Source organism: Mobula hypostoma, chromosome 11 (genome assembly GCF_963921235.1).
Source record: "Mobula hypostoma chromosome 11, sMobHyp1.1, whole genome shotgun sequence".
Taxonomy (NCBI): Eukaryota; Metazoa; Chordata; class Chondrichthyes; order Myliobatiformes; family Myliobatidae; genus Mobula; species Mobula hypostoma.
In genome coordinates, this window is record NC_086107.1 from 9,051,970 (window position 1) to 9,076,915 (window position 24,946).

Genomic DNA, 24,946 nt, shown 5'->3' on the forward strand with positions numbered 1-24,946 from the left:
AGAGAGGGGTGGGTGTGTGGAATGCATTGCCGGCGGTGGTGGTGGAAGCAGATACAATGGGGTCTTTTAAGAGACTCCTAGGTACATGGTGTTTAGAAAAATAGAGGGCTATGCACTAGGGAAATTCTAGGCAGTTTCTAGAGTAGATTACATGGTCAGCACAACATTGTGGGCCAAAGGGCCTGTAATGTGCTGTAGATTTCTATGTTCTATGTACTCTTGCATCCACGTTGTATATATCGCTACTCCGGGCCAGACTCTGTTAGGACATCCCAAAGCACTTCACAGCTTCTTCAATGTGTAGTTCCTGTTGCAATGTAGAAAGCAAGAGTCTACAAGCAACAGCACGTTACTGGCCATGTTGCTGTTATCTGTAATGTTGAGTGAGAGTCTATGACAGCACAGTAGCATCATGGTTAGCACAACGCTTTACAGTACAGGCGACCGGGGTTCAATTCTTCTGGGTGCTCCAGATTCCCCTCACAGTCCAAAGGCACGCCGGTTGGTAGGTTAATTAGTCTTTGTAAACACTGACCTGTGATTAGGCTAGGATTAAATCGGGGGTTGCTGGCTGGTGAGGCTCAAAGGGCCTGAAGGGCCTGTTCCACGCTGTCGGTCAGTAAATAATTAAACATTGCTCAGATTGTCACAGATAGAACTTAAAACACATAGCAGTGCAGCTCAGCAATGTTGTGCTGACCATTTAACGTACTGTAAGATCAATCCGGTTCGGTTGCCGGCCGCTTGACCATGGTTTGCGGTTGGATGCCGGACACTCAGAGATTCGGCCGGGGGCGGGTGCCCGGCGCTCGGCCGGGGGCCGTGGTTGAGTGGTCGGCGGTTTGGGCCGGCTCCCCCACCAGACTTAGTCTGGTGAGGAGGGTGTGAGGACACCCAGCAGGACTAGAAAAAACAAGACCTGACAAGGGCGGATGAGCTCCTTGTGAGCCAACGGCCATCTTCCGTGGAAGAGATTAAAGCCTCACCACGTATCTATGAATTTTATGCTAAGCACCTAGTTAGAAGAGACATGATGAACTTGGGCGCTGCACCGTGTGCCTGGACCTGCCCAAGGCCTCCGCCTGAGGAAAGGCCGAGCTCGAAGAAGCGGCCGCGGCTGGAGGCCGATACGGCCTTGGGCTCAAGTTCGGCGGGGGCGGCAGCAGGCGGTGCCAAGGCGGCCAGCAAGAACAAACTGGAGGAGAGGCTGTACTCAGTGCTGTCGCAAGATCGAGGAAGATGCCGCCAACCCCGGATTTGGGACGGCACCCACTGACTGACCGACAAGATCAATCTAATGCTTCCCTCCCGCATCGTCCTCCATTTTTATTTAATTCATGTGCCTTTCTAAGAGTTTCTTAGATGCCTCTAACGTATCTGGCTCTACTATCACCCCTAGCAGCACATTCCATGCACTCACTGCTCTGTGTAAAAAAAAAAGCCTACCTCTGTCATCCCCGCTATACTTTCCTCTGATTATCTTAGGACTATGCTTACTCTTATTAGCCATTTCCACCCTGAGCAAAACTCTCTGGTTGTACACTTGTATTATATTATACAACTCTATCAAGTCACTTCTCATGCTCCTTAGAGAAAAGCCATATCCATCCACATCCTTCTCCTCCATGTACCTATCCAAACTTCACTTAAGTGTTACAAATGAACCCACATCTACTACCTCTGCTAGCAGCTCATTCCACACTCTCACTGATTCCATTATCCTTTGACCTAAAGCTTCTGACTTGGTCCTTGCCACTGGGTCTCACTCACATCACTGGAGTCTGATGGGTGCCTCGTCATACTTGAACAAGACAATGGATCTGTACTGATCCACAGGCATTTGTAACACAACAAAAGTAAGGAGGTTGGATTATAGGAACAGACCAACTCCAAAGAAGGTTCAGGAAAGGAAATAAAAGTTCTAACAAGGAATCGTTGCAAACCCGGTGGGGACTGGAAGTAGGAAGTTGTCAGTCCTAGGGAGATACATTGGAGGACTTCTTGCTAAAGTAACTAGACTGATTGGACATAGATCACTTAACTGCTTGCTCATTAGCATGCTCTCCCTGAAGTAATTTAATTTTGGTAGGACAGTGAGTATATTCCCTTGGGTTAATGGAGATCTGAATTAAATTGCAGTCCTACAGTAGTATTCGAGCTTTAAGTACTCAGGACCTATGGCTTGGATTTTCACAACCTGTATGAATTAATGAACATGAATTTCGCTGCATTTAGATGTTATTAAATTACAAGAACAGTTTCACCTCCATCCAGGATTTAGGATCCTTCCTAAGGCATTTTTCTCTCTGTCTATTTTCTAAACCACATGTCTCTCTTTGCCATTCTAATTTAAATTAAATAAACTCAAATTACTGGGAGCTCCCCTGTTATTTTGTTCTTAAGAAACATTTATTGCTTGAACAATATGGAAAGAAATTTTCCCGCAGTAATTAACAGTGATGTTCATTCAACCCTGAATTTTCAGGGAAATAATGACATTAAAATCCTATTGACTCTCACTACAGTCTGCAACAATTTATTTGAGAAAGGTACAAGACACAATAAATTGTCCAGATGAGACATAAATGTCTCATTAGTAAAAAGGCTTCAATGCATCATCATAAGCATTTAGACCAGTTTGAAACCACAGACTAGATGATTTTTTTGTGACTGTATTTTACTGTTATCTTATATGCTATATGTGGCTCGTTCTGTGCATGACTGTTGCTACTGTATTTTGTACCTTGACCCCAGAGTAATGCTATTTCGTTTGGTTGTATTCATGGATATTCATGTATGGTTGAATGACAATTAAATTTGAACTTGAACTTGATTAACATTGACTGTATTCAGATAATAGTGGTAAGCCACAGAATATTGCGAGGAACCCATTCATTCCTATTCAAAACTTTATTGCTCACCATCCTCTTCCCCTGTGTTTAGCCAAAGGCTTTTCAGCACTTTGAGTTAAAAAAAAATTCAAGCATCCATTAGCTGTTATTTATATGCCAACACAACTGGAATGATGCAAAGCTGATTATATGATACAATCAACATTTCCATAAGACTATAGGAGCAGAATTAGACCAATCGGCCTATCAAGTCTGCTCCACTATTACATCATGGTTGATTTCTTATCCCTCTCAACCCGATTCTCCAGCCTTTTCCTCATATCCTTTACTATTCAAGGAGCTATCAACCTCTGTTTTAAATATACCCACTAACTTGGTCTGCACAGCCATCTATGGCAACAAATTCCACAGATTCACCACCGTCTGGCTAAATAAATTCCTCCTCCTCTCTGTTCTAAAGGGAAGTCCATCTATTCTGAGGCTGTGGCCTCTGGTCCTAGCCTCCCCCACTATAGGAAATATCCTCCCCACATCCACTCTATCTAGACCTTTCAGTATTCAATAGGTTTCAATGAGATCCCACCTCATTCTTCACTCCAGCAAGTACCTGCACAGAGAGATCAAACACTCCTGATACATGCACCTTTTCATTTCTGGAATCATTCTCATGAACCTTCTCTGGACCCTCTCCAATGCCAGCACATCCTTTCTTAGATAAGGGGCTCACAATATTCAAAGTGAGCCTCACCAGTCCCTTATAGAGCCTTTCTCTTTTGTTCCAGTCCTCTCAAAATAAACACTAACGTTGCCTTTGCCTTCCTCACCACCGACTCAATCTGCAAGTTAACCTTCAGGGAATCCTGCATTAGGATGCCCAAGTCCTTTTGATTTTGGAATTTAATCCCCATTTAGAAACTAGTCCATGCCTTTATTCCTTCTACCAAAGTGCATGACGTTACACTGTATTCCCTCTGAACTGAATGCATTGTATTCTACTGTATTCCAACTGAGCCCTACACTTGAGTGGGAGCTGAATTGTACCCTTCCCTGGGTATAATGTGCTGATACACAAAGACTACTGGAGGTTCCCCAGTGTCCTAGGTCCATGTGTCCATGAAATCACACTCAATGAACTGCACTAAAGCTTGGAGAATTGAGCCAGACATGCATAAAAGTCCTGCCCATTGTCGTGCAGGATACTTGTTCCCCAGGAAGGCCCTAAGACCACGGACATAGGAGCAGAATTAAGCCATTGACCCATCGAGTATGCTTCAATCATGATTTATTATCCCTCTCAACCCTATTCTCCTGCCTTTCCCCATAACCTATGATGCCCTTACGAGTCAAAAACCCATCAACATCTGCCTTAAATATACCCAATGACTTGGCCTTCACAGTCATCTATGGCAATGAATTCCACAGAGTCACCATCCTCTGGCAAAAGAAATTCTTCCTCATCTCTGTTCAAAAGGGACATCCTTCCATGATGCACTGATGAACCAGTGCATCCACCTCATACAAAACCAAGTGAAGATGCATTTCCACCTGCACATCTCAAGCCTTCATCAGAATCAGGTTTAATATCACCAGCATATGCCATGAAATTCGTTAACTTAGCGGTACAGTACAATGCAATATACGATAATATAGAAAAATAAATATGCAAAACAATTATTGTGAAGCATATATCTGTATATTAAATAGTTAAATTAGAAATAGTGGTAATACAGAAATAATAAAAGTGAGGTCGTGTTCATGGGTTCAATGACCATTTAGGAATCCGATGGCAGAGGGGAAGAAGGTGTTCCTGAATTACTGAGTATCTGCCTTCAGGCTTCTTTACCTCCTTGCTGATGGTAACAATGAGAAGGGGGCATGTCCTAGGTGATGGGGGTCTTTAATAATGGATGCTGCCTTTCTGAGACACCGCTTCATGAAGGTGTCTTGGATACTATGGAAGCTAGTGCCCATGATGGAGCTGACTAACTTTACAACTTTCTGTAGCTTCTTTCGATCCCATGCGGTAGCCCCTCCTCCATGACAGACAGTGACGCAGCCTGTCAGAATGCTCTCCGCAGAAACTGTAGAAGTTTTCAAGTGTCTTAGGTGACAAACCTAATCTCCTTAAGCTCCTAATGAAATGTAGCCACTGTCTTGCCTTCTTTATAGCTGCATCGATATGTTGGGACCAGGTTAGGTCCTCCGAGATCTTTATTGCTTGCCTCTTGATCCTGTGCATACCAGACACACCCGCAGGCCAGAGTGTGATACAGGCTGACACTATTGTGCATGCAAGATCTCACCCACCCGGCTCACAGACTGGCTGTCCCACTGCCATCAAGGAGGGAGCTATGTAGCATCCACACCAGGACCATCAGACTCAAAAACAGTTACTTACCCCAATCTGTCAGCCACTAACCCATGCCATCACCACTATTTTATCATTTCCGATCGGGGTCACCTTCTGTACAGACACTCCTGTACACTTGCGCACTAACAAATGACAATGAATCTTGAGGGAGAGTAGCACTGTTTGAGGTGGTGTTGTTTCAGAAGGGATGACAATCCAAGGTCCTACCTAGAAGGCATTGCCTGTGATGGATATTCACTACCCAGGGCTGGGGAGGTGGTGGTGGGGGGGCCATAAGTGGTTCTTTTTGCAAAACTCAGCTAGCTTACACAACAGCTGACTCTTCCATGGGTAAAGAGTAGTTTTTTTTTGAGTAAGTTAAATTCCCAACCAATATTCCTTGCTCTGCCTCTTGTCATAGAGAAGAGCTGGTCTTCAGTTCTGAATGTAAATTGCAAGCAATAATCAGTCTATAGTTAACAAACAAACAGCACTGTCTATTGAGCACAGGCTGATGGTCCACAGCACAGGGGTAGCTGCTCAAGAGATACAGTGTAAGATGATGTTATTTTAATTGTGCCTGTATCAAACCAGACAACGCTGGCTAAGTTATTTAGATCAAGGAAGCTTGCAGACCTGACTGGTACTATCACTTAGCACATCAAACAGTGGATCTATCAATAGTTGGGTGAATTGTGTACTCAGAGTTAGAGGTAACAGCATTAATTTTGGGTGCCTTGTATCTTTGACCCCAGTAGCTTTTAAACCATCTGTGTGAATTTCCCGGCAAAGGGATCTGAACTAATATCACATGCGTGTGAAGTCACCAAGTCGCAATAAAAACAGTATAAATGTAAGAGAGCAGTCAAGTTTGTTAGGAATAGTCAAAGAACAACAAGAAGAATGACAGAAAGACGGGGTGACTAGAATCTATTCCTCTGCCTTTGATTTCTGCGACTGATGACATATTTGTCTGCAACTTGTTGGTATGTCTTTTTAGCTTACAGAAATTGTGCCTGTGCTTTGGAAGTCCTTTGTGTTTTAGAAGTTGTTTGTAATTTGGAAACCTTTTATAAGACAGAAATCCTCTGTGAGTTTTAAATGTGTTTCAAGAATTCTATTCAAATTTAAAAATGTATTACTAAAAATTAATGAACTGTGTTTAAGCTTCTTCATTAGCTGGAAATATCTCCTCTTTGGTAAGGAGGGGGGACCAACCGCTCAAATAGTGAGTATTGGCAGCAAAATCTATCATGAAGGATAACCTTTGATAATTAGTGGCCACAACATAACTTTCCTTTAGTGAGGGTACCATAGCTATCTATAATCGGAAAGGACTTAAGGTCTTTATTTGCTTTCAGAACTTCACGGACAGCAAATCCAATGCCATTACACAGTCCTATTTCTCTTCCATCTCTATCAATGAAAGATCATACTCTTCAGTAAATAACCTTCAGTCCCAGCTAATCGCACAAATGTGCTTGATTCTTCAGTAATCTACACAGCCAGAACAGCAGCTAACTCACCTGGTGATCCATTCTCAAGTAATGTAGACACTGCTACATCATCTACCAGCAAACCTAATATGCTCACTGGCATAGTTGTAATTGGACATTGGTTGACTATTGTCACATGTACCAAGATACATTGAAAAGCTTGTCTTGTATACTGTTCATAGAGATCAATTCATCACACAGTGCATTGAAGTAGAACACAATAAAACAATAACAGAGTGCAGAATAAAGTGCAACAGCTATAGAGAAAGTGCATTGCAGGTAAACTAAGGTTCTAGATCATTACAAGGCGGATTGTGAGGTCAAGAGTCCAACCTATTGTACTAGGGAACTACCAAGAAGCATTAAAAGGCAGGAAAGAATCCAAACCATCTTCTGCAAACATCAACACAGATACACCAATGACTAATTGAACTTTCGACCCTGTTTCTAGCTCCTTTATTGCAGAGATCTTCCAAAAATGTAAAAATTCTCAGGCCTTTCCTACCTGTTATATGAAACTTCAAAGAGATTTGATTGTAATATTCATAGGTCAGGAAATGTTCTACAAATATTCATATTTCTTCCTTCTCAACACATCCTTTCCCCTTGTGTTTTGAAGATCTTTCAGCAGAATTCATTCATCAAGGACTCTCAACATCTAGGCCATGCTGCCTTCTTGCTACCACCTTTGGGCAGGAGGTACCCAAGCCATAGGTCCCACACCACCAAGTTCAGGTACAGTTTTATCCTTCAACCACCAGACTCCTGAACCAGCATGGATAACTTCACTCACCGCAATTCTGAGCTGATTCCACAACCTATAGACTCATTTCCAAGGACTCTACAACTCATGTTCTCAGTATTAATTAATTGATTAATTATCTATCCAGCTATTTATATATTATTACTTATTTGTATTTTTTTCTTTGTCTTTTTTCCATACTGGTTGTTTGTCAGTCTTCATGTATGCATAGTATTTCATGAGTTCTACTGTACTTTATTTTTCTGTAAATGCCTGCAAGAAAATGACATTATATACACACACACACACATATACAGTATAGGTGTATTTTGATAATAAATTTACTTTGAGACTTCAAAACTTTGAGAATGGGAACCCCATTCCCCATTTGACAAGTCACACTGATGGGAATTTATCCAGTGGAATGATTAATGAACTCATGCAAACTAAGCTGCTTAGCAACCAGAAATAAACTCAATCCCTGGTAATGAGAACGATTTAGTGGTGGTAAGTCAAAAAGAGTGTAGGATTAACCATCCGGACCTAACACAGGCAGCCACATTGAGAGAAAGAAAGATCAATGCAAGTTAATGAAGGGGACGCCAATGACATTAACATGGCCGTGCAGTAGGGAGAGAAAGAAATTGGCACCAAAATTCGCTTGCATCTAATTCAATAGTATTTGCATCTAAATAATCTGTTCCATTATCCTACAGTGGTAAATTACCAAATCTCCCTACCTCATTTTCAAATTTATTTATTTATTGAGATTCAGCACGGAATAGGCCCTTCTGGGTCTTCGAGCTGTGCCGCCTAGCAACTCCTGACTTAACCCCAGCCTCTCACGGGACAATACCATGACTAATTTACCTACCAACTGATATGGCTTCAGACTGTGGGAGGAAACCAGAGCACCCGGAGGAAACCCACATGATCACAGGGAGAACCTTACAGACAGCGGCAGGAAATGTCAGGGGTAAGTTTTTTTTATGCAGAGTGGTGAGTGCGTGGAATGGGCTGCCGGCGACGGTGGTGGTGGAGGATATGATAGGATCTTTTAAGAGACTCCTGGACAGGTACATGGAGCTTAGAAAACTAGAGGGCTATGGGTAACCCTAGGTAATTTCTAAGGTAGGGACATGTTCGGCACAGCTTTGTGGGCCGAAGGGCCCGTATTGTGCTGTAGGTTTTCTATGTTTCTATGAAATTAATCCCAGTCACTGGTACTATAAAGCATTGTGCTAACCGCTATTAAATTAAATTATATTATTTATATTAACTAGTCATGCAACCTATGAACATAATGTTGACTTCAGGTATAGCTTATATTTCCTGATCTACTGTTTGGGAAGCCAAAGTTCAAAGTACAAAGCGAATTTATTTATTACCTAAGTACATATACGTCACCATATATTGCCCTAAAATTTGTTTTCTTCTTACACAGAAGCACACAATCACACAAACTATACCTTTGGACTTCAAAAATCTTTAAATATCTGTGTGTACTGAAGAGCGCACGCACGCACACACACACACACACACTATCATCATTTTGTGCCGTGTCGTATGATGTAGGTGATCATGGTGACTGCGATTATTCTTGGCAAATTTTTCCACAGAAGTGGTTTGCCATTGCCTTGTTCTGGGCAGTGTCTTTCCAAGACGGGTGACCCCAGCCATTATCAACACTCTTCAGAGATTGTCTTCCTGGTGTCAGTGGTCACATAACCAGGACTTGTGATGTGCACCAGCTGCTCATACAACCATCCACCACCTGCTCCCATGGTTTCATGTGACCCTGATCAGGAGGGGTAAGCAAATACTACAGCTTCCCCAAGGGTGACCTGTAGGCTAGCGGATGGAAGGAGACTGACATCTCCTTTGGTAGAGACATATCTCCACCCCACCACCCTAGTCCACACACTGGCATACTCATAGCAACAATGTACACAGACTAACGCACAAACAGCAACACTCCCAGTGATACTGTATCCTATCTACAGACTGACATATGCCTAGCAACACTATATGAATACTGACACAGTCAGAAAAACCATATGACTGACACCCGTGCAACACTGAAACACAGCCCATCACGTTGCATGCATACTGACATACACCCAGTAACACTGTATATACACACCGACACAAGCCCAATAACACCGACACACTAACAGCAAACACTGCACGTATACTGACACACAATTAGTAACACAGTATATACACTGACACGAACCCAGTAACACTGTATATACACTAACACAAACCCAGTAACAGCAACACTGCATGCACATGAACACAATCCAGTAACTCACAGACATTGTACGCACACTGACATATGTGCAACAATCTTAGAAAACCTAACACATTTATTTATCAACATAGTCCCCTCCTACATGTACACACTTAGTCCAGCAGTTGTGGAGCATACGGATCCCTTCTTTGTAGGAGTGGTCCACAGCAGGGGTGATTGGTAGGTTTGTAGCCTAAGGTAGAAGGAGATGAGTGATACAGCTCTCGTTACGTGCACGAGCAGTTCAATTTTTTGAGTGAAAATGCAGAAAGTTTGAAGTTTCTCCTCATCTCCTTCTACCTTAGGCCACGAACTTATCAATCACCCCTGCTGTGGACCACTTCTGGAGGTCCAAGACATCAACTTCTACAAAAAAGGGATCCGTATGCTCCACGACTCCTGGACTAAGTGTGCAAATGGAGGAAAAATAAGTGTGCTAGGTTTTCTAAAATTGACTCCTTCTACCTTAGGCCGTGAACTTATTAATCACCCCTCGTACATATTGACACAAACCCAGCAACACTTTGCTTACTGAATGGTCCCAGCAGTAACCAAGGGCTCACTCCCTCTGATTACTGATGCATAATTACACAAAAGCCTACAAAACAGAAGCAGAAGAATACCTGTTGGCCCTGGAACCTGCTCCACCATTCAATAAGATCACGGCGAATTCACTTTTGGCTACAACAGCTCTTTCTCACCCACTCTCCATTATCCATGACATTCACACAAGGGATTCTGCAGATGCTGGAGATCCAGAGTAACACCCACAAGATGCTTATGCTTATGACTGTGAGGATAATCACAGCTCCAATGCCATGTTCAAGTCTGCTGAGGACACCACTGTCACTGGCTGAATCAAAGGTGGAGATGAGTAAGCTTATAGGAGGGAGACTGAAAACCTGTCTGAGTGATACCACAACAACAACCTCTCACTCAGTGTCAGCAAGACCAGGGAGGTGATTATTGGCTTCAGGAGGAGGAAACAAGAGGTCCATGAGCCAGTCCTCATTGGGGGATCAGAGGTGGAGAGGGTCAGCAACTTTAAACTCCTTAATGCTTTCATTTCAAAGGATCTTTCCTGTATCCAATATGTAAGTGCAATTACGAAGAAAGCACAGCAGTTCCTCTACTTCCTTAGGAGTTTGTGAAGACTCAGCATGTCATCTAAAACAATGACGAACTTCTATAGATGTGTGGTGGAGTATACATTAACTGGTTGCAACACGGCCTGGTGTGGAAACACCAATTCCCGTGTACAGGAAATCCTACAAAAAGTAGTGGAACGGCCACGCCATCTCAGGTAAAGCCCACCCCACCACTGAGCACATTTACAACGTGCGTTATTGCAGGAAAGCAGCATCCATCACCAAGGAGCTCCACAACCCAGGCCGTGCTCTCTTCTCACTGCTGCCATCAGGAAGGAGGTGCAGGAACCTCAGGACCCACACCACCAGGTTAAGGAACAATTATTACCCCTCAACCATCAGGGTCTTGAACCAGTGGGGATAACTTCACTCAATTGCACTCGTCCATCAATAATCTGTTCCCAATGAACTGGACTCACTTTCAAGGACTCTTCATCTCATGTTCTCCATATTATTTATTTATTATTATTTCTTTTTCTTTCTTTCCCCCCTCTCTTTCAGTTTTTTGATTTTATTTTTGCACATTGATTGTTGTCTACCCTATCGGGCATGGTCTTTCATTGATTCTATTGTGTTTCTTGTATTTACTGTGATTGACTGCAAGAAAATGAATCTCAGGCTAGTATATGGTGATATATATGTACTTTGATAATAAATTTACTTTGAACTTTGAAAATTCTGGAGGAACTGAACAGGTCAGACAGCATCTATGGAAAAGAATAAAAAGTCAATGTTTTGGGCTGATACCTTTCATCGGGACTGGACAGGGAGGGGGAAGAAGCCAGAATAAGGTAGTGGGAAGCAGGAAGACGAGTACAAGCTGGAAGGAGATAGGTGAAGCCCGGTGAGGAGGAAGGAAGGTGAATGGGAGAGGAGGATGAAATATCCATGACTCCTTTGTTGAATTCAATGATTCCATATCCACAGAGACATGGTGTAAATAATTTCAAATCTTTGTGACCTCCTGAGATAAGAAACTCTTTCTTATCTTCATCTGAAATGGACAAACCCTAACTGTCAAATTCTAGACAAACTAGGGTGAATGCCCGGTCAGTATCCAGGACTTCGGATTCTTCAATGCCGCCATTTATTCTTCTATAAGCTGGTGAATGTAAGCCCCAGTTGTTCATCTCTTCAGATTCAGACACTTCAAAACATACAGTGAAATGTGCCATTCACATTAATAGCGAATACACCCAAGGATGTGTTGGGGCAGCCGACAAGTGTCACCATTTATTCTGGAGCTCGTGGGCTGCCCTCCATTTATAAGTCAGACTTGTTATCCCAGAAAACAACCCCACAGCCTTTCCCCGCAGTCATCATTGCCGTTATGTGCCATGTCGTACGATGTGGGTGATCATGATCTTGACCATGATTGTTCTTCGCAAATTTTTCCTACAGAAGTGGTTTGCCATTGCCTTCATCTGGGCAGTGTCTTTACAAGATGGGTGAGCCCAGTCATTATCAATACTCTTCAGAGATTGTCTGCCTGGCGTCAGTGGTCGCATAACCAGGACATGTGATATGCACCAGCCACTCATATGACCGTCCACCACCTGCTCCCATGGCTTCACGTGCCCCTGATGGGGGCTAAACAGGTGCTACACCTTGCTCAAGGGTGACCTGCAGGCTAGAGGAGCGCATGAGTACCTTACACCTCCTTCAATAGAGATGTATCTCCACCTTGCCACCCTATTTCCTGCAGTGGCTTCCTTACGAACACATCCTTCCCTAAATGTGCAGACTAAATTTGAACACCTTAATAGAAACATAGAAATCCTACAGCACAATACAGGACCTTCAGCCCACAAAGCTGTGCCGAACATGTCCCTACCTTAGAACTACCTAGGCTTTACCCATAGCCCTCTATTTATCTAGGCTCCAGGTAGCCATCCAGGAGACTCTGAAAAGACCCCATCATTTCCGCCTCCACCACTGCCGCTGGCAGCCCATTCCACACACTCACCTCTTCCTGCGTAAAAAAATTTACCCCTGACATCTCCTCTGTACCTACTTCCAAGCACCTTAAAACTGTACCCTCTCATGCTAGCCATTTCACCCCTGGGGAAAAGCCTCTGACTATCCACACAATCAATGCCTCTCATTATCTTATACACCTCTATCAGGTCACCTCTCATCCTACGTTGCTCAAGTTGCCTTCTCACCAGGACTCTGTGAAGCTGAATTAAAACTTCCTTTCTTTCATCCTGCATATTCCTCGCATTAAAGGGTGAACATTCCAATAGCTTTCCTAAAGACCCACCATACCTGATTGTCAAATCCATATGTTTCAATATTTGAAGTGATTTGGCAAATACAAATACACTCAAAAACTTCTATAGTTGTATAGATGCACTGTGGAGAGCATTCTGACAGGCTGCATCACTGTCTGGTGTGGAGGGGCTACTGCACAGGATCCAAAGAAGCTGCAGAGGGTTGTAAATCTAGTCAGCTCCATCTTGGGCATTAGCCTACTAAGTACCCAGGACATCTTTAGGGAGTGGTGTCTCAGAAAGGCAGTGTCCCTTATTAAGGACCTCCAGCACCCAGGGCATGCCCTTTTCTCACTGCTACCATCAGGTAGGAGATACAGAAGCCTGAAGGCACACTTTCAGTGATTCAGGAACAGCTTCTTCCCCTCTGCCATCTGATTCCTAAATGGACATTGAAGTTTTGGACACTACCTCACTTTTTTTAAAAATATACAGTATTTCCGTTTGCACATTTTTAAATAATCTATTCCAATATACGTGATTGATTTACTTGTTTACTTGTTATGTTTTATTTTATTTATTATTATTTTTCTCTCTCTCTGCTAGATTATGTATTGTATTGAACTGCTGCTGCTAAGTTAACAAATTTCACGTCACATGCCGGTGATAATAAACCTGATTCTGATTCAAATACGGTAAGAATCAGAATCAGTTTTGTTATAGCTGACATGTGTCAGAAATTTGTTGTTTTGTGGAGCATAATAGTGTGATTACTTGAGTATGATGTTCTCCTTACGGGTTACGTCCTTAATGGAGAACGTCCATGCATGACTTTGCTGTACAGGGAGCCACCACCCACCCTTGTCAGATTGGGGATAAGGACCAGTGGTGTGACATGCAAGGCAACTGTGAACCTTTCACTGCTGTGGCCTTCCTCCACCCTCACTGACCTTGTGATGTGTCACCACCATTGAGGACTTGGTTCGATCGCTCTTTGTCTGGAACCTCCCTTTGACTTTACCACGATGGGTGACCCTACAAGGACCTAAGCTCCAGATGGCTAAACTCCAGACAGGATCACCCTCAGGATCTTAGAAACCCACAAGCTTCTCCACCAGGACAAGGTGACGATCCTTGGAGAAGGCAGCTGCAGCAGTATAGTGCAATACAGAAAATACCATAAATTACAATAGAATATATGTGGAAAAAAAAATAAAGCAAAAGGAGAGCAAAATACTGAGGTGGTGTTCATGAGTTAATTTTCCATACAGACATCTGAACACCCCCCCCCCCCGCAATACTTCCCTCCTATTAAAATTATGCCCCTCGTTTTAGCTGTTTGCACCCAGGGAAAGTCTCTGGCTTTCCACTCAAGCAATGCCTCTTTACAGATCTATCAAGTCACCACTCCTCCTCCTTCGCAGAAAGTGAAATGCCCTAGCTTGTTCAACCTATCCTCATAAGACATGCACTCTAATCTAGGCAGTATCTTGGTAAATCTCCTTTACACTTTCTGTAAAGCTTCCACCTCCTTCCTCTAATGAACCGACCAGAACTGAACACAATATCCCATAAGAACGTAAGAAACACAGCAGGAGCAGAATTAGGCCATTTGGCCTATCGGGTCTGCATTGCTATCCATCATGACAGATTTATTAACCCTCAAAACCTCACTCCCTGCCTTCTCCTCAATTTTCTAAGGAAGTGGAGATCCTTCAATGTGTGCAGCAGGACGCTGGAGATCTTTTATCAGTCTGTTATAGCGAGTGCAGTCTTCTTCGCAACTTTATGTTGGGGGAGCATCATCAGTGCTGGTGATGCAAAATGTCTAAATAAACTCATCAGAAAGGCTGAATTCATCCTTGGCTGCAACCCAGACTCTTTTGAGTTAGTGGTGGAGAGGAGGTCACTAAACAAACTGTTATCCATTATGGACAATCTGGCACATCCTCTCCATGACCTACTGAATAAACAATGGAGCACCCTTTCGAACAAATTCACTCAGCTCTGCTGTCACAAGGATCGTTACAGAAAATCTTTCCTACCAAATGCAATAAGCGTATACAACAGTTCATCTCCATGACAGGAAAGAGGATTTGAGTACAGGAGCAGGGAGGTACTACTGCAGTTGTACAAGGCCTTGGTGAGACCACACCTGGAGTATTGTGTGCAGTTTTGGTCCCCTAATCTGAGGAAAGACATCCTTGCCATAGAGGGAGTACAAAGAAGGTTCACCAGATTGATTCCTGGGATGGCAGGACTTTCATATGATGAAAGACTGGATCGACTAGGCTCGTACTCTGGAATTTAGAATATTGAGGAGGGATCTTATTGAAACGTATAAAATTCTAAAGGGATTGAACAGGCTAGATGCAGGAAGATTGTTCCCAAGGTTGGGGAAGTCCAGAACGAGGGGTCACAGTTTGAGGATAAAGGGGAAGCCTTTTAGGACTGAGATTAGGAAAAACTTCTTCACACAGAGAGTGGTGAATCTGTGGAATTCTCTGCCACAGGAAACAGTTGAGGCCAGTTCATTGGCTATATTTAAGAGGGAGTTAGATATGGCCCTTGTGGCTAAAGGGATCAGGGGGTATGGAAGGAAGGCTGGTACAGGGTTCTGAGTTGGATGATCAGCCGTGATCATACTGAATGGCAGTGCAGGCTCGAAGGGCCGAATGGCCTACTCCTGCACCTATTTTCTATGTTTCTAAAACACACACAGTACAATAGTCTCTCCTTTATTATTTTGCACATTATTGTAAGTTATTGCACATTGGTAAATTATTGTGTACATTATTATTAGTTAAGTCTGCACACTGCTAAGTGTGTTTTAAATTGTTGATGCTGTAACAAAAGAATTTCCCACTCAAGATCAATAAAGTAATTATTCTTTTTATTGTTATTATTAATAACAATTGACGCCCTGACTAATTAAGACCTTCTATTTTAAATATACTCAAATAACTTGACCTCCACAGCTGGTTGTGACAATGAATTCTACAGATTCACCACCCTCTGGCTACAGAAATTCCTCTTCATTTCTGTTCCAAAGAGGCACCCTTGTACTCTGAGGCTGTGCCCTTTGGTCCTAGACTCCCCCACTACAGGAAACATCCTCACCACATCCATTTTATCTGGCTCTTTTTATATTCAGTAGATTTCAATAAGATTCCCCCACATTCTTCTCTACTCCAGCAAGCACAGGCCCAGAGCCATCAAACACTCATGTGTTAACCCTTTCATTCCTGAGATGTTTCTCCTGAGGCTTCTCTGGACATTGAAATGGCAGCACAGTCTTTCTGAGATAACGAGCCCACAACTCAGAATCGGAATCAGGTTTAATATCACTGGCATGTGTCATGGAAGTTGTTGTTTTGTGGCAGCGGTACACTGCGATACATAGCAATAAAAAATATAAATTACAAAATGAAGTATATTTTTAAAAATGAATCAGGTGAGTAGTGCAAAAAAGTGAGGGAAAATACTGAGGAACTGTTCGTGGGTTCATTGTCCGTTCAGAATATTCCAAGTGCAGTCCAACCAATGTCTTATAAAACCTCAGTATTTTGTCCTTGCTTTTATATTATTTTGCAAGTGTGGTCTAACCAGTTGTAACATTACCTCGCGGCTCTTGGATTCAATCTGCTGACTAACGAAGGTAAACGCACCATGCACCTATCAGCTTGCCCAGCAACTTTGAAGAATCTATGGATGTAGACCCTAATACCCCTCTGTTCATCCACACTGCTAGCAATCCTGCCATTAACCCTTTTCTCTGCCTTCAAATTCGACCTTTCAAAGTGAATCACTTCAACTTTTCTGGATTATCTAAGAAAGGATGTGTTGGCGTTTGAGAGAATCCAGAGGAGGCTCATGAGAATGATCCCAGGAATGAAAGGGTTAATGAATGAGGAGCGATTGATGGCTCTGGGTGTGTACTTTCTGGAGTTTAGGAAAATGAGGGGGGCTGTCATTGAAATTATCAAACATTGAACAGGCTCCAGAGTGGACATGCAGAGGATGTTTCCTATAATGGGGGAGTTTAAGGCCAGGGAGCATAGACACAGAATAGGAGGTCTCTTTAGAACAGAGACGAGGATGAATTTCTTTACCCAGCAGTTGGTGAATCTGTAGAATTCATTTCCACAGACGGCTGTGGAGGCCAAGTCACTGGGTATATCTAAAGCAGAGGTTTATAAGGGTGCTAAAGGTTATGGGAGGAAGGCAGGAGAATGGAGTTGGGAGGGATAAATCAGCCGTGAATGAGTGGCAGAGAAGACTCGATGGTGAAGAGTGACGGAAACATACAGTGACGCTTGTGAAAACGGAGGCATTCACACGATTCCTGTGAATATTGACGCACCGCAAATTTGTCAATGAACACTGCCTGGAGCCCTTGTGAGTATTGAGATGTCCTCAGGCAACCCTGTAAATACTGTCACAAACAAGAGAAAGTCTGCAGATGCTGCAAATCCGAGCAACACACACACCAAATGCTGCAGGAACTCAGCAGGCCAGGCGGCATCTGTGGAAAAGAGTACAGTCGACATTTCGGGCTGAGACCCTTCAGCAGGACTGGAGAGAGAAAAAAAAAATGAGGAGTCAGAGTTGACTGTACTCTTTTCCATAGATGCTGCCTGGCCTGCTGAGTTCCTCCAGCATTTTGTGTGTGTTGCCTGTAAATACCGTGACACTCTCAGGGACACTTGTAAATATCCATCTAGTTAATACTGACTCCTGTCAACAACAACATATTCCTATGAAATCCATAAAGACAACCGCATTCCTAAAGTCACCCTGTATATCACGCCACAATCCCTCGGACCGTAGTAAATATTACCTTTCTTCCCAAGGTGTCTACAATTTCCAAGCCACCTCAAGCAGCCCTTGTAAACACTGACACCCTCCCAGATTCCAGACCCATTCCCAGGACTACTATACATCTTACTGAAACTCACAAGGTTCTTAAGAGCCATGACCACCTAGATGTCGACAGGGGGATTCTCGAAAGAGAAACGGAGAATTAAGAAGCATTCATTTAAAAATAAGGTGTTTAGGTATGTCAGAACTTCTCTCAGAATCAGATTTATTCATTACTGACTTATGTCCTGAAAGTTGTTGCTTTGGGGCAGAAGTACAGTGCAAGACCTATAAAATTACTATAAATGACAAGTCACTGTACAGTGCAGAAGACAACAGTGAAGTAGTGTTCATGGGTTCATTGTCCGTTCAGAAATCTGATTGTAGAAATGAAGAAGCTGTTTCTGAATCATTGAGTTTGGGTCTTCAGACTCCTATACCAGCTCCCTGATGGCAGTAATGAGAAGAGGTCATAAAGATAAAGATAAGCTTTATTTGTTGAAATGTACAGTGAAATGCATCATTTGCATCAACTCAAGAAGGCGGGAGGAGAAGATGGCGGCGTGCCTGCACGTGCGCAGCCCTTCGGTGAAAAAATGATACCATATCTGTTAAATAGGGGCCGTGGACAATTCTGATGTGATGGAGAATGGACGTGAAAGCACAGAGGAACATCTGGAGAAATTTCTGAAACACCCGTTCGCTGCTGTCGTTACTGCGTGGTCGGGAATCTTTCGGAGGGTAGGCTTCAAAATCCCCGGCCTTGCCTGCTTTTGGCCACCGAGAAGGAGGTTGAATCGTTCGGACAGAGATGGCGCTCAGTACTCGGTGTCGGAGAGCTGATCAGAGCTTGAAGTTTTCGGATGACTCAGAGTCGGACTGTGGTTGGGCATGGCAGGGAGAGTTTTTCTTCCTTCTCCCATCTGCGTGAGATGTGGGACATTTGAGAGACTGAACTTTTTACTGTGCTCATGGACTTCTTCATCAAGTTATGGTATTGTTGCACTGTTGTAACTATATGTTATAATTATGTGGTTTTGTCAGTTTTTTCAGTCTTGGTCTGTCCTGTGTTTTGTGATATCACACCAGAGGAAATATTGTATCATTTCTTAATGCATGCATTACTGAATGACAATAAAAGAGGACTACATGTCTTCATAATCCAAAAAAATCAGCAAGGAATGTGCTGGGCAGCCCGCAAGTTTCACCATGCTTCTGGCGCCGACATAGCATGTCCACGACTCACTAACCCTAACCCATACATCTTTGGAATGTGGCATGAAACTGGAGGAAACCCACAGTCACAGGGAGATGTACAAACTCCTTACAGACAGCAGTGGGGAAATCTGACACTGTTTAATGCTGGTGCGCTAAAAAAATAATGCACGGGCTGATATGCTACTGTGCTGTCATGTCCCAGATGATGAGAGTCCTTAATGATGGTAAATGCTGTAAAATGGCACTTTATAGAAGGTAGAGGATCCTTCGAGTTCTTGTTCCTGGAAGGTTGCGGGGGCTGCTTTGCCAAGGTTATTGAAAGAAAGAGTAAGCAGATAAATTTTTGAACAATTTGGGAATTGATGGTTTTGCAGAACTAATACAGAAGAGACCGAAAGACATAGGAGCAGAATTAGGCCCATCGCATCTGCTGCGCCATTCCATCATGGCTGATTTATTGCCCCTCTCAACCCCATTCTTCTACCTTTGCCCTGTAACCTTTGACACCCTCACTAATCAAGAACCTATCAACCTCCGCTTTAAATATACCCAATGACTTGGCATCTCCAGCCATCTCTGGCAATGAATTCCACAGATTCACCACCATCTAGCTAATGAAATTCCTCCTCTTCTGTATTCTGAAGGAACACCTTTCTATTCTGAGGCTGTGCCCTCTAGTCCTGGACTCTACTACTATCGGAAGTATTCTCTGTACATCCACTCCATCTAGACCTTTCAATATTCAGTAGGTTTCAATGAGATTCCCCCTTCAAAGAGAGGAGACTTAGGGCAGAAACATCATGGTCATACAGACTAATAGGACAGGCTTGAGGGCCAGATGGCCTACTCATGCTCCTATTCTCTTAATGCCAGTCATATGACAAAACAACTGTCTCAGGAGAACATCTGGAGAGTCTTTGTCACTCTTCTTATATCAAAGATTTTTAAAAAATGAGCTTTATGTGTCACATGTACATCGAAACATAGTGAAATGTGCCATTTTGTGTCAACGACCAACACATCCTGGGAGCAGCCCGCAAGTATCACCGTGCTTAGCATGCTCACAATTTATTGACCCTAACCCGTACAACTTCGGAACGTGGAGGGTAAGCAAAGCACCCTAGGAAAGCCCATGCGGACATGGGGAGAACATAGAAACTCTTTACAGACAGCAGAGAGAATTGAACCCCAATCACTGGTGCTGTAAAGCCTTGCGCTAACTGCAACACTAGCTTGCGCCCACATGTATAAGATATCCTAAGTATCTACCCTTGGGTAGGTTGACCAGACTAGTACACAATACTCCGGGTGTAATCTCACTGTGGCCCTTTGTAATCGCTACATCAGATCACTAGTACTCAAATCCTCTTACAATGTACCATTTGCTTTTCTGATTGGTTGCTGTATGTTAACCTCCAGTGGCAGGATTAATCCTCTGCAACAGAATCACAGCCCTGAGCTGCAAAAGTGTGCATTCCAGTTTAAAGTAGTGAAGGTGTTTTTATTTCACTGACATTTCCTTTCAAACATGAATTCCCACAAAAACAGTGATGCTGCCTGCAGCAAGGACATCACTCTTGCAAACTTCCCCTCCCTGATGCCATTACCCAGCTGTCTGATGCCCACTCTTGCCTCTCTTTTACTCTTTCTATATCTGGATAAACCTTTAATATCCTCTACACATGGTAGCGAGTTTGTAGAGTTTGTTGCCACAGAGGGCCATGGAGTCTAAGTCAGTGAGTGTATTTAGGACAGAGAGTGACAAATTCTTAGCAATACACAACATGCTAGATGAAGTCCCTGGAAGGGAGTCCTCAGCCACAGAGCCAGTTCAGCACGAGGTGAGTGAATCTGGTCTAGGAGCCCGATATCTGCAGGCTAAAGCCAGAGAACTAGTTCACTGCTGAGGCTGGCGAAGCTAGTCAAGGAGCCCAATGTCTGCAGGGAATCAGTTCAGTGCTGATATAAATACAATGGTTACAGGCCACACAAAATAAAGACAGAGTTGTGCAGTACTGAAAGAGGCCTTCAGCCTAACTGATCCATACTGAACAAGTTGCATTCCTGAACCACCATGTGAGAAAGGATTTCCAGCATTTGCAGAATCTGTTTATTTGCAGACAATCAAATGCTTGTTTCACTTTGTGTGAATTAAAGTATAAATAAAGATAAAAAACATAAATACTTGTGTTATTTTTAACTTAGAATTTTCCAGCTAGAATCAGTTTCTATTGTTGACCTTCAGTTGATAAATTTGTTTTTTTCTAAATGCTTTGTCATTAAATAGAAAAGGAAGCATTTCATTTCTGAGCTGATTTATGAAGGTAACTGAGCCTTAATACTTACTCTGGTTGGAATGTCTTCCTTCAATCTGGTCCCAGCACACAGTTACAGGGGGTGTTAGCAACATGAGCCCAATGGTAAACTTGATTCATGCCAGGGACAGTTTCCATAACAAAAAGCCAAAGTCTGCCCTCACTTTTAGGTCTGCACATTCATCCATACAGGAATGTGAAAACATTCACCTCTTCACAAGACAAGACTCGCCAGCCCAAAGCTAAGGCCTCTGGTGGGAGGTGAGCCAGGCCTGAACTAGGCCTCAACACAGCCTCCTTGTGATCAAGATACCCAGGCAGGCCCCAGATTTCTGACAGCTGTTTTAAACTCTTCATCATCATTTGAAACAATCAGCATGCAGTAGAGGGTAGTATTCCCTTTACAAAGGTGATAATTAGATAACAAGCTGAGATTAAAGTAATTACAGTTAGGCAGCTGGCAAGGCTATATCACCATGTTGTAATATTGTTGATCCTTCAGCATCTGTTTCTAATAACAGTACAGACAAGAAGATTTTTACATTAATTACACTAAATAATTTATTATAAGCACATTTAATTACAACTGATAAACTGTTCAAAAGAATTAACCCTTCTATGTCACTGATAACAATAAACCTTTTATTGCCACGGTAAATCCTTTACTTCGGCATCACTAGATGGATGGAAGTGCGAACAGACTAAATAGTGTGCGATTCCGTACCTGATAAGATAATAGTTGATTAGCGTGTCGAAGTACTCGTGATATACTATGTTGTTAACGTGGCCGTATTGATCGTTGTCTTGCCAGCGGGTTTGGATGGGCAGGAAGTAAGGGTAGGTCCCCTGCAGCCGGTAGACATTCTCAGAGTCAGTGGCCTGGGGCATGGCGGTCGGTCTTACAGTGGTGCCGAAGGGATGGAGTCTGCTGAGGTAGCCCAATAGCCTCATGATCCGTCTCCGAAGGCGGCGCAGAGCTCTGAGGAAGGAAGGAGACCATTAGTTAGGCAAAATGATCTTCAGCCATTTACTTCCCTTGACTTTTAAATCTTAAAGGTTTAGATATTAGCTTTATTTAATCACGTGTATCGAAATGTACGGTGAAATGCATCTTTTTGTGTCAGTGACCAACACTGTCCGAGGATGTGCTGGGGGCAGCCCGGAAGTGTTGCCGCGCTTCTGATGACAACACAGAATGTCAACAGTTTACTGATCCTGACCTGTACATCCCTGGAATGTGGGTGGGAACCGGAGTGCCGAGAGGAAACCTGGGTGGTCACAGGGGAAAAGTGCAAACTCCTTACAGACAGTGGCAGGAATTGAACCCGGATCAGGATCGCTGGCACTGTAGAGCGTTATACTAAGCACTACTCTAATTGACAGCTAATGAAAACCTACACTTCAAATGAAATGTTAAACCAAGCACTACTTGCCAACACTAGTTAGTTAACACTATCCCCAACTCTATTCTGGAAGGACAAAAAAAAGTTCTAAGTTCAAAGTAAATTTAGTATCAAAACACTTACATCATACCACATCTTATCTTGAGATTCATTTGCTTGCACGTGGTTACAGTAAAAATAAAGAAACAAGTCCCAGCCTTTATTTAACAAGTTGATAAAACAGATAACCTGCAAATCTCTTACTATCTCTTCTTTCAGTTAGTCCTGACGAAGGGTCTCAGCCCGAAACGTCAACTGTACCTCTTCCTATAGAAGCTGCCTGGCCTGCTGCGTTCCACCAGCATTTCGTGTGTGTTGCCTGAATTCCCAGCAGATTTCCTCGTGTTTGCATTATTAAACCTGCTCACTTATTGTTTTTGTTCTGTGGAACCTTGTTAAGCTCTTTTAGCAGTTGCATTTCTTAATCATGATTATGAATATGCTTTGAAAAAGCAGATAGATGACTGAAAAAATATGGTGTTCAGCTCAAATTAAATGTAATTTCTTTCTTCCTTAGAATGTCTCTTTGTTTTGCTATTATTCAGTAGTCAGCTAAAAGGTCCATTAAAAACTTTGACAAACTTCTATGGATGTGTGGTGGAGAGTATATTGACTGGCTGCATCACAGCCTGGTATGGAAACACCAATGCCGTTGAAAGGAAAATCTTACAAAAAGTAGTGGATACAACCCAGTAAAGCGCTCCCCACATTGAGCACATCTAGGCAAATCATTACTGCAGGAAAGCAGCATCCATTATCCATTATCAGCTCTCTTCTCACCACTGCATCAGGAAGATGTTACAAGAGCCCCAGGACTCACACCACGAGGTTCAGGAATAGTTTTTACCCTTCGACCATCTGGCTCTCGAATCAAAGGGGATAGCTTCACTCGGCCTTTTCTCCTTGGAGCGACGGAGGATGAGAGGTGACCTGACAGAGGTGTATAAGATGATGAGAGGCATTGATTGTGTGGATAGTCAGAGGCTTTTTCCAGGGTTGAAATGGCTAGCACAAGAGGGCGTAGCCATTGGAAGTACGTACAAAGGAGATATCAGGGGTAAGTTTTTTACACGGAGAGTGGTGAGTGCGTGGAATGGGCTGCCGGCGACGGTGGTGGAGGGGGATACGACAGGGTCTTTTAAGAGACTCCTGGACTGGTGTATGGAGCCCAGAAAAGTAGAAGACTATAGGTAACCCTAGGTAATTTCTCAGGTAAGGACATGTTCGGCACAGCTTTGTGGGCCGAAGGGCCTGTATTGTGCTGTAGGGTTTCTATGTTTCTCTGTTTCAACATCACTTGCCCCATCATTGAAAAGTTCCCAAAACCAGTGGACTCACTTTCAAGGACTCTTCATCTCATGATCTCGATATTTTTTGCTTGTTTATTTGTTATTATTTCTTTCTTTTTGTATTTGCACAGTTTGTCGTCTTTTGCACACAGGTTGAACACCCAAGTTGATCTGTCTTTCATTGATTCTTTCATGGTTGTTGTTCTATAGATTTATCAAGTATGCCCACAAGAAAATAAATCTCAGTGTTGTATATGGTGACAAACAGTATATGTATTACGATAACAAATTGACTTTGAACTTTGAACTACAAAGACTCAAATTCCTTACCTACAGTATAACCTAGAGCCTAATTGTGGCCCAGATGATGTCATCCCCACCCCTTCAACAGAAGGTTGAGAGTTCAAGTTCTGCTCCAGAACAGCACTCCGGTAAATGATCAACACACGGGGTTCTGCAGATGCTGGAAATCCAGAGTAACAAACACAGAATAGATGGAGGAACTCAGCAGGTCCGACATCTATGGGGAGGCATAAAGAGTTGACATTTCATGCCAACGTCCTTCAGCGGGATTGGAAAGGAAGGGGGAAGAAGCCAGAATAAGAAGGTGTGGGAGGGGAAGGAGCTGGAAGGTGATAGGTGAAGTCAGGTGAGGAAAAAATGAAGCAAGAAGCTGGGAGCTGATGGGCGGGAAAGGTAAAAGGCTGAAGAACAAGGAGGAGAGTGGA

General features: G+C 43.1%; 1 protein-coding gene across 2 annotated transcripts in view; it reads right to left on the reverse strand.

The window, feature by feature from the left end:
• LOC134354226 (uncharacterized) overlaps positions 1-24,946 on the reverse strand; it is a 143,117-nt gene that overhangs the window by 43,404 nt on the left and 74,767 nt on the right. Inside the window, exons 1-2 of one of the 2 annotated variants that reach the window (XM_063063126.1) lie at positions 22,708-22,869; positions 22,212-22,466 (exon numbers count right to left, since the gene is read on the reverse strand). In XM_063063126.1, coding sequence (XP_062919196.1) covers positions 22,212-22,466; positions 22,708-22,715 — 263 coding nt within the window. In that variant the 5' untranslated portion in view covers positions 22,716-22,869. Of the gene's footprint in view, positions 1-22,211; positions 22,467-22,707; positions 22,870-24,946 lie in introns of those variants that run through there. The other variant, XM_063063128.1, reaches the window with a different exon arrangement.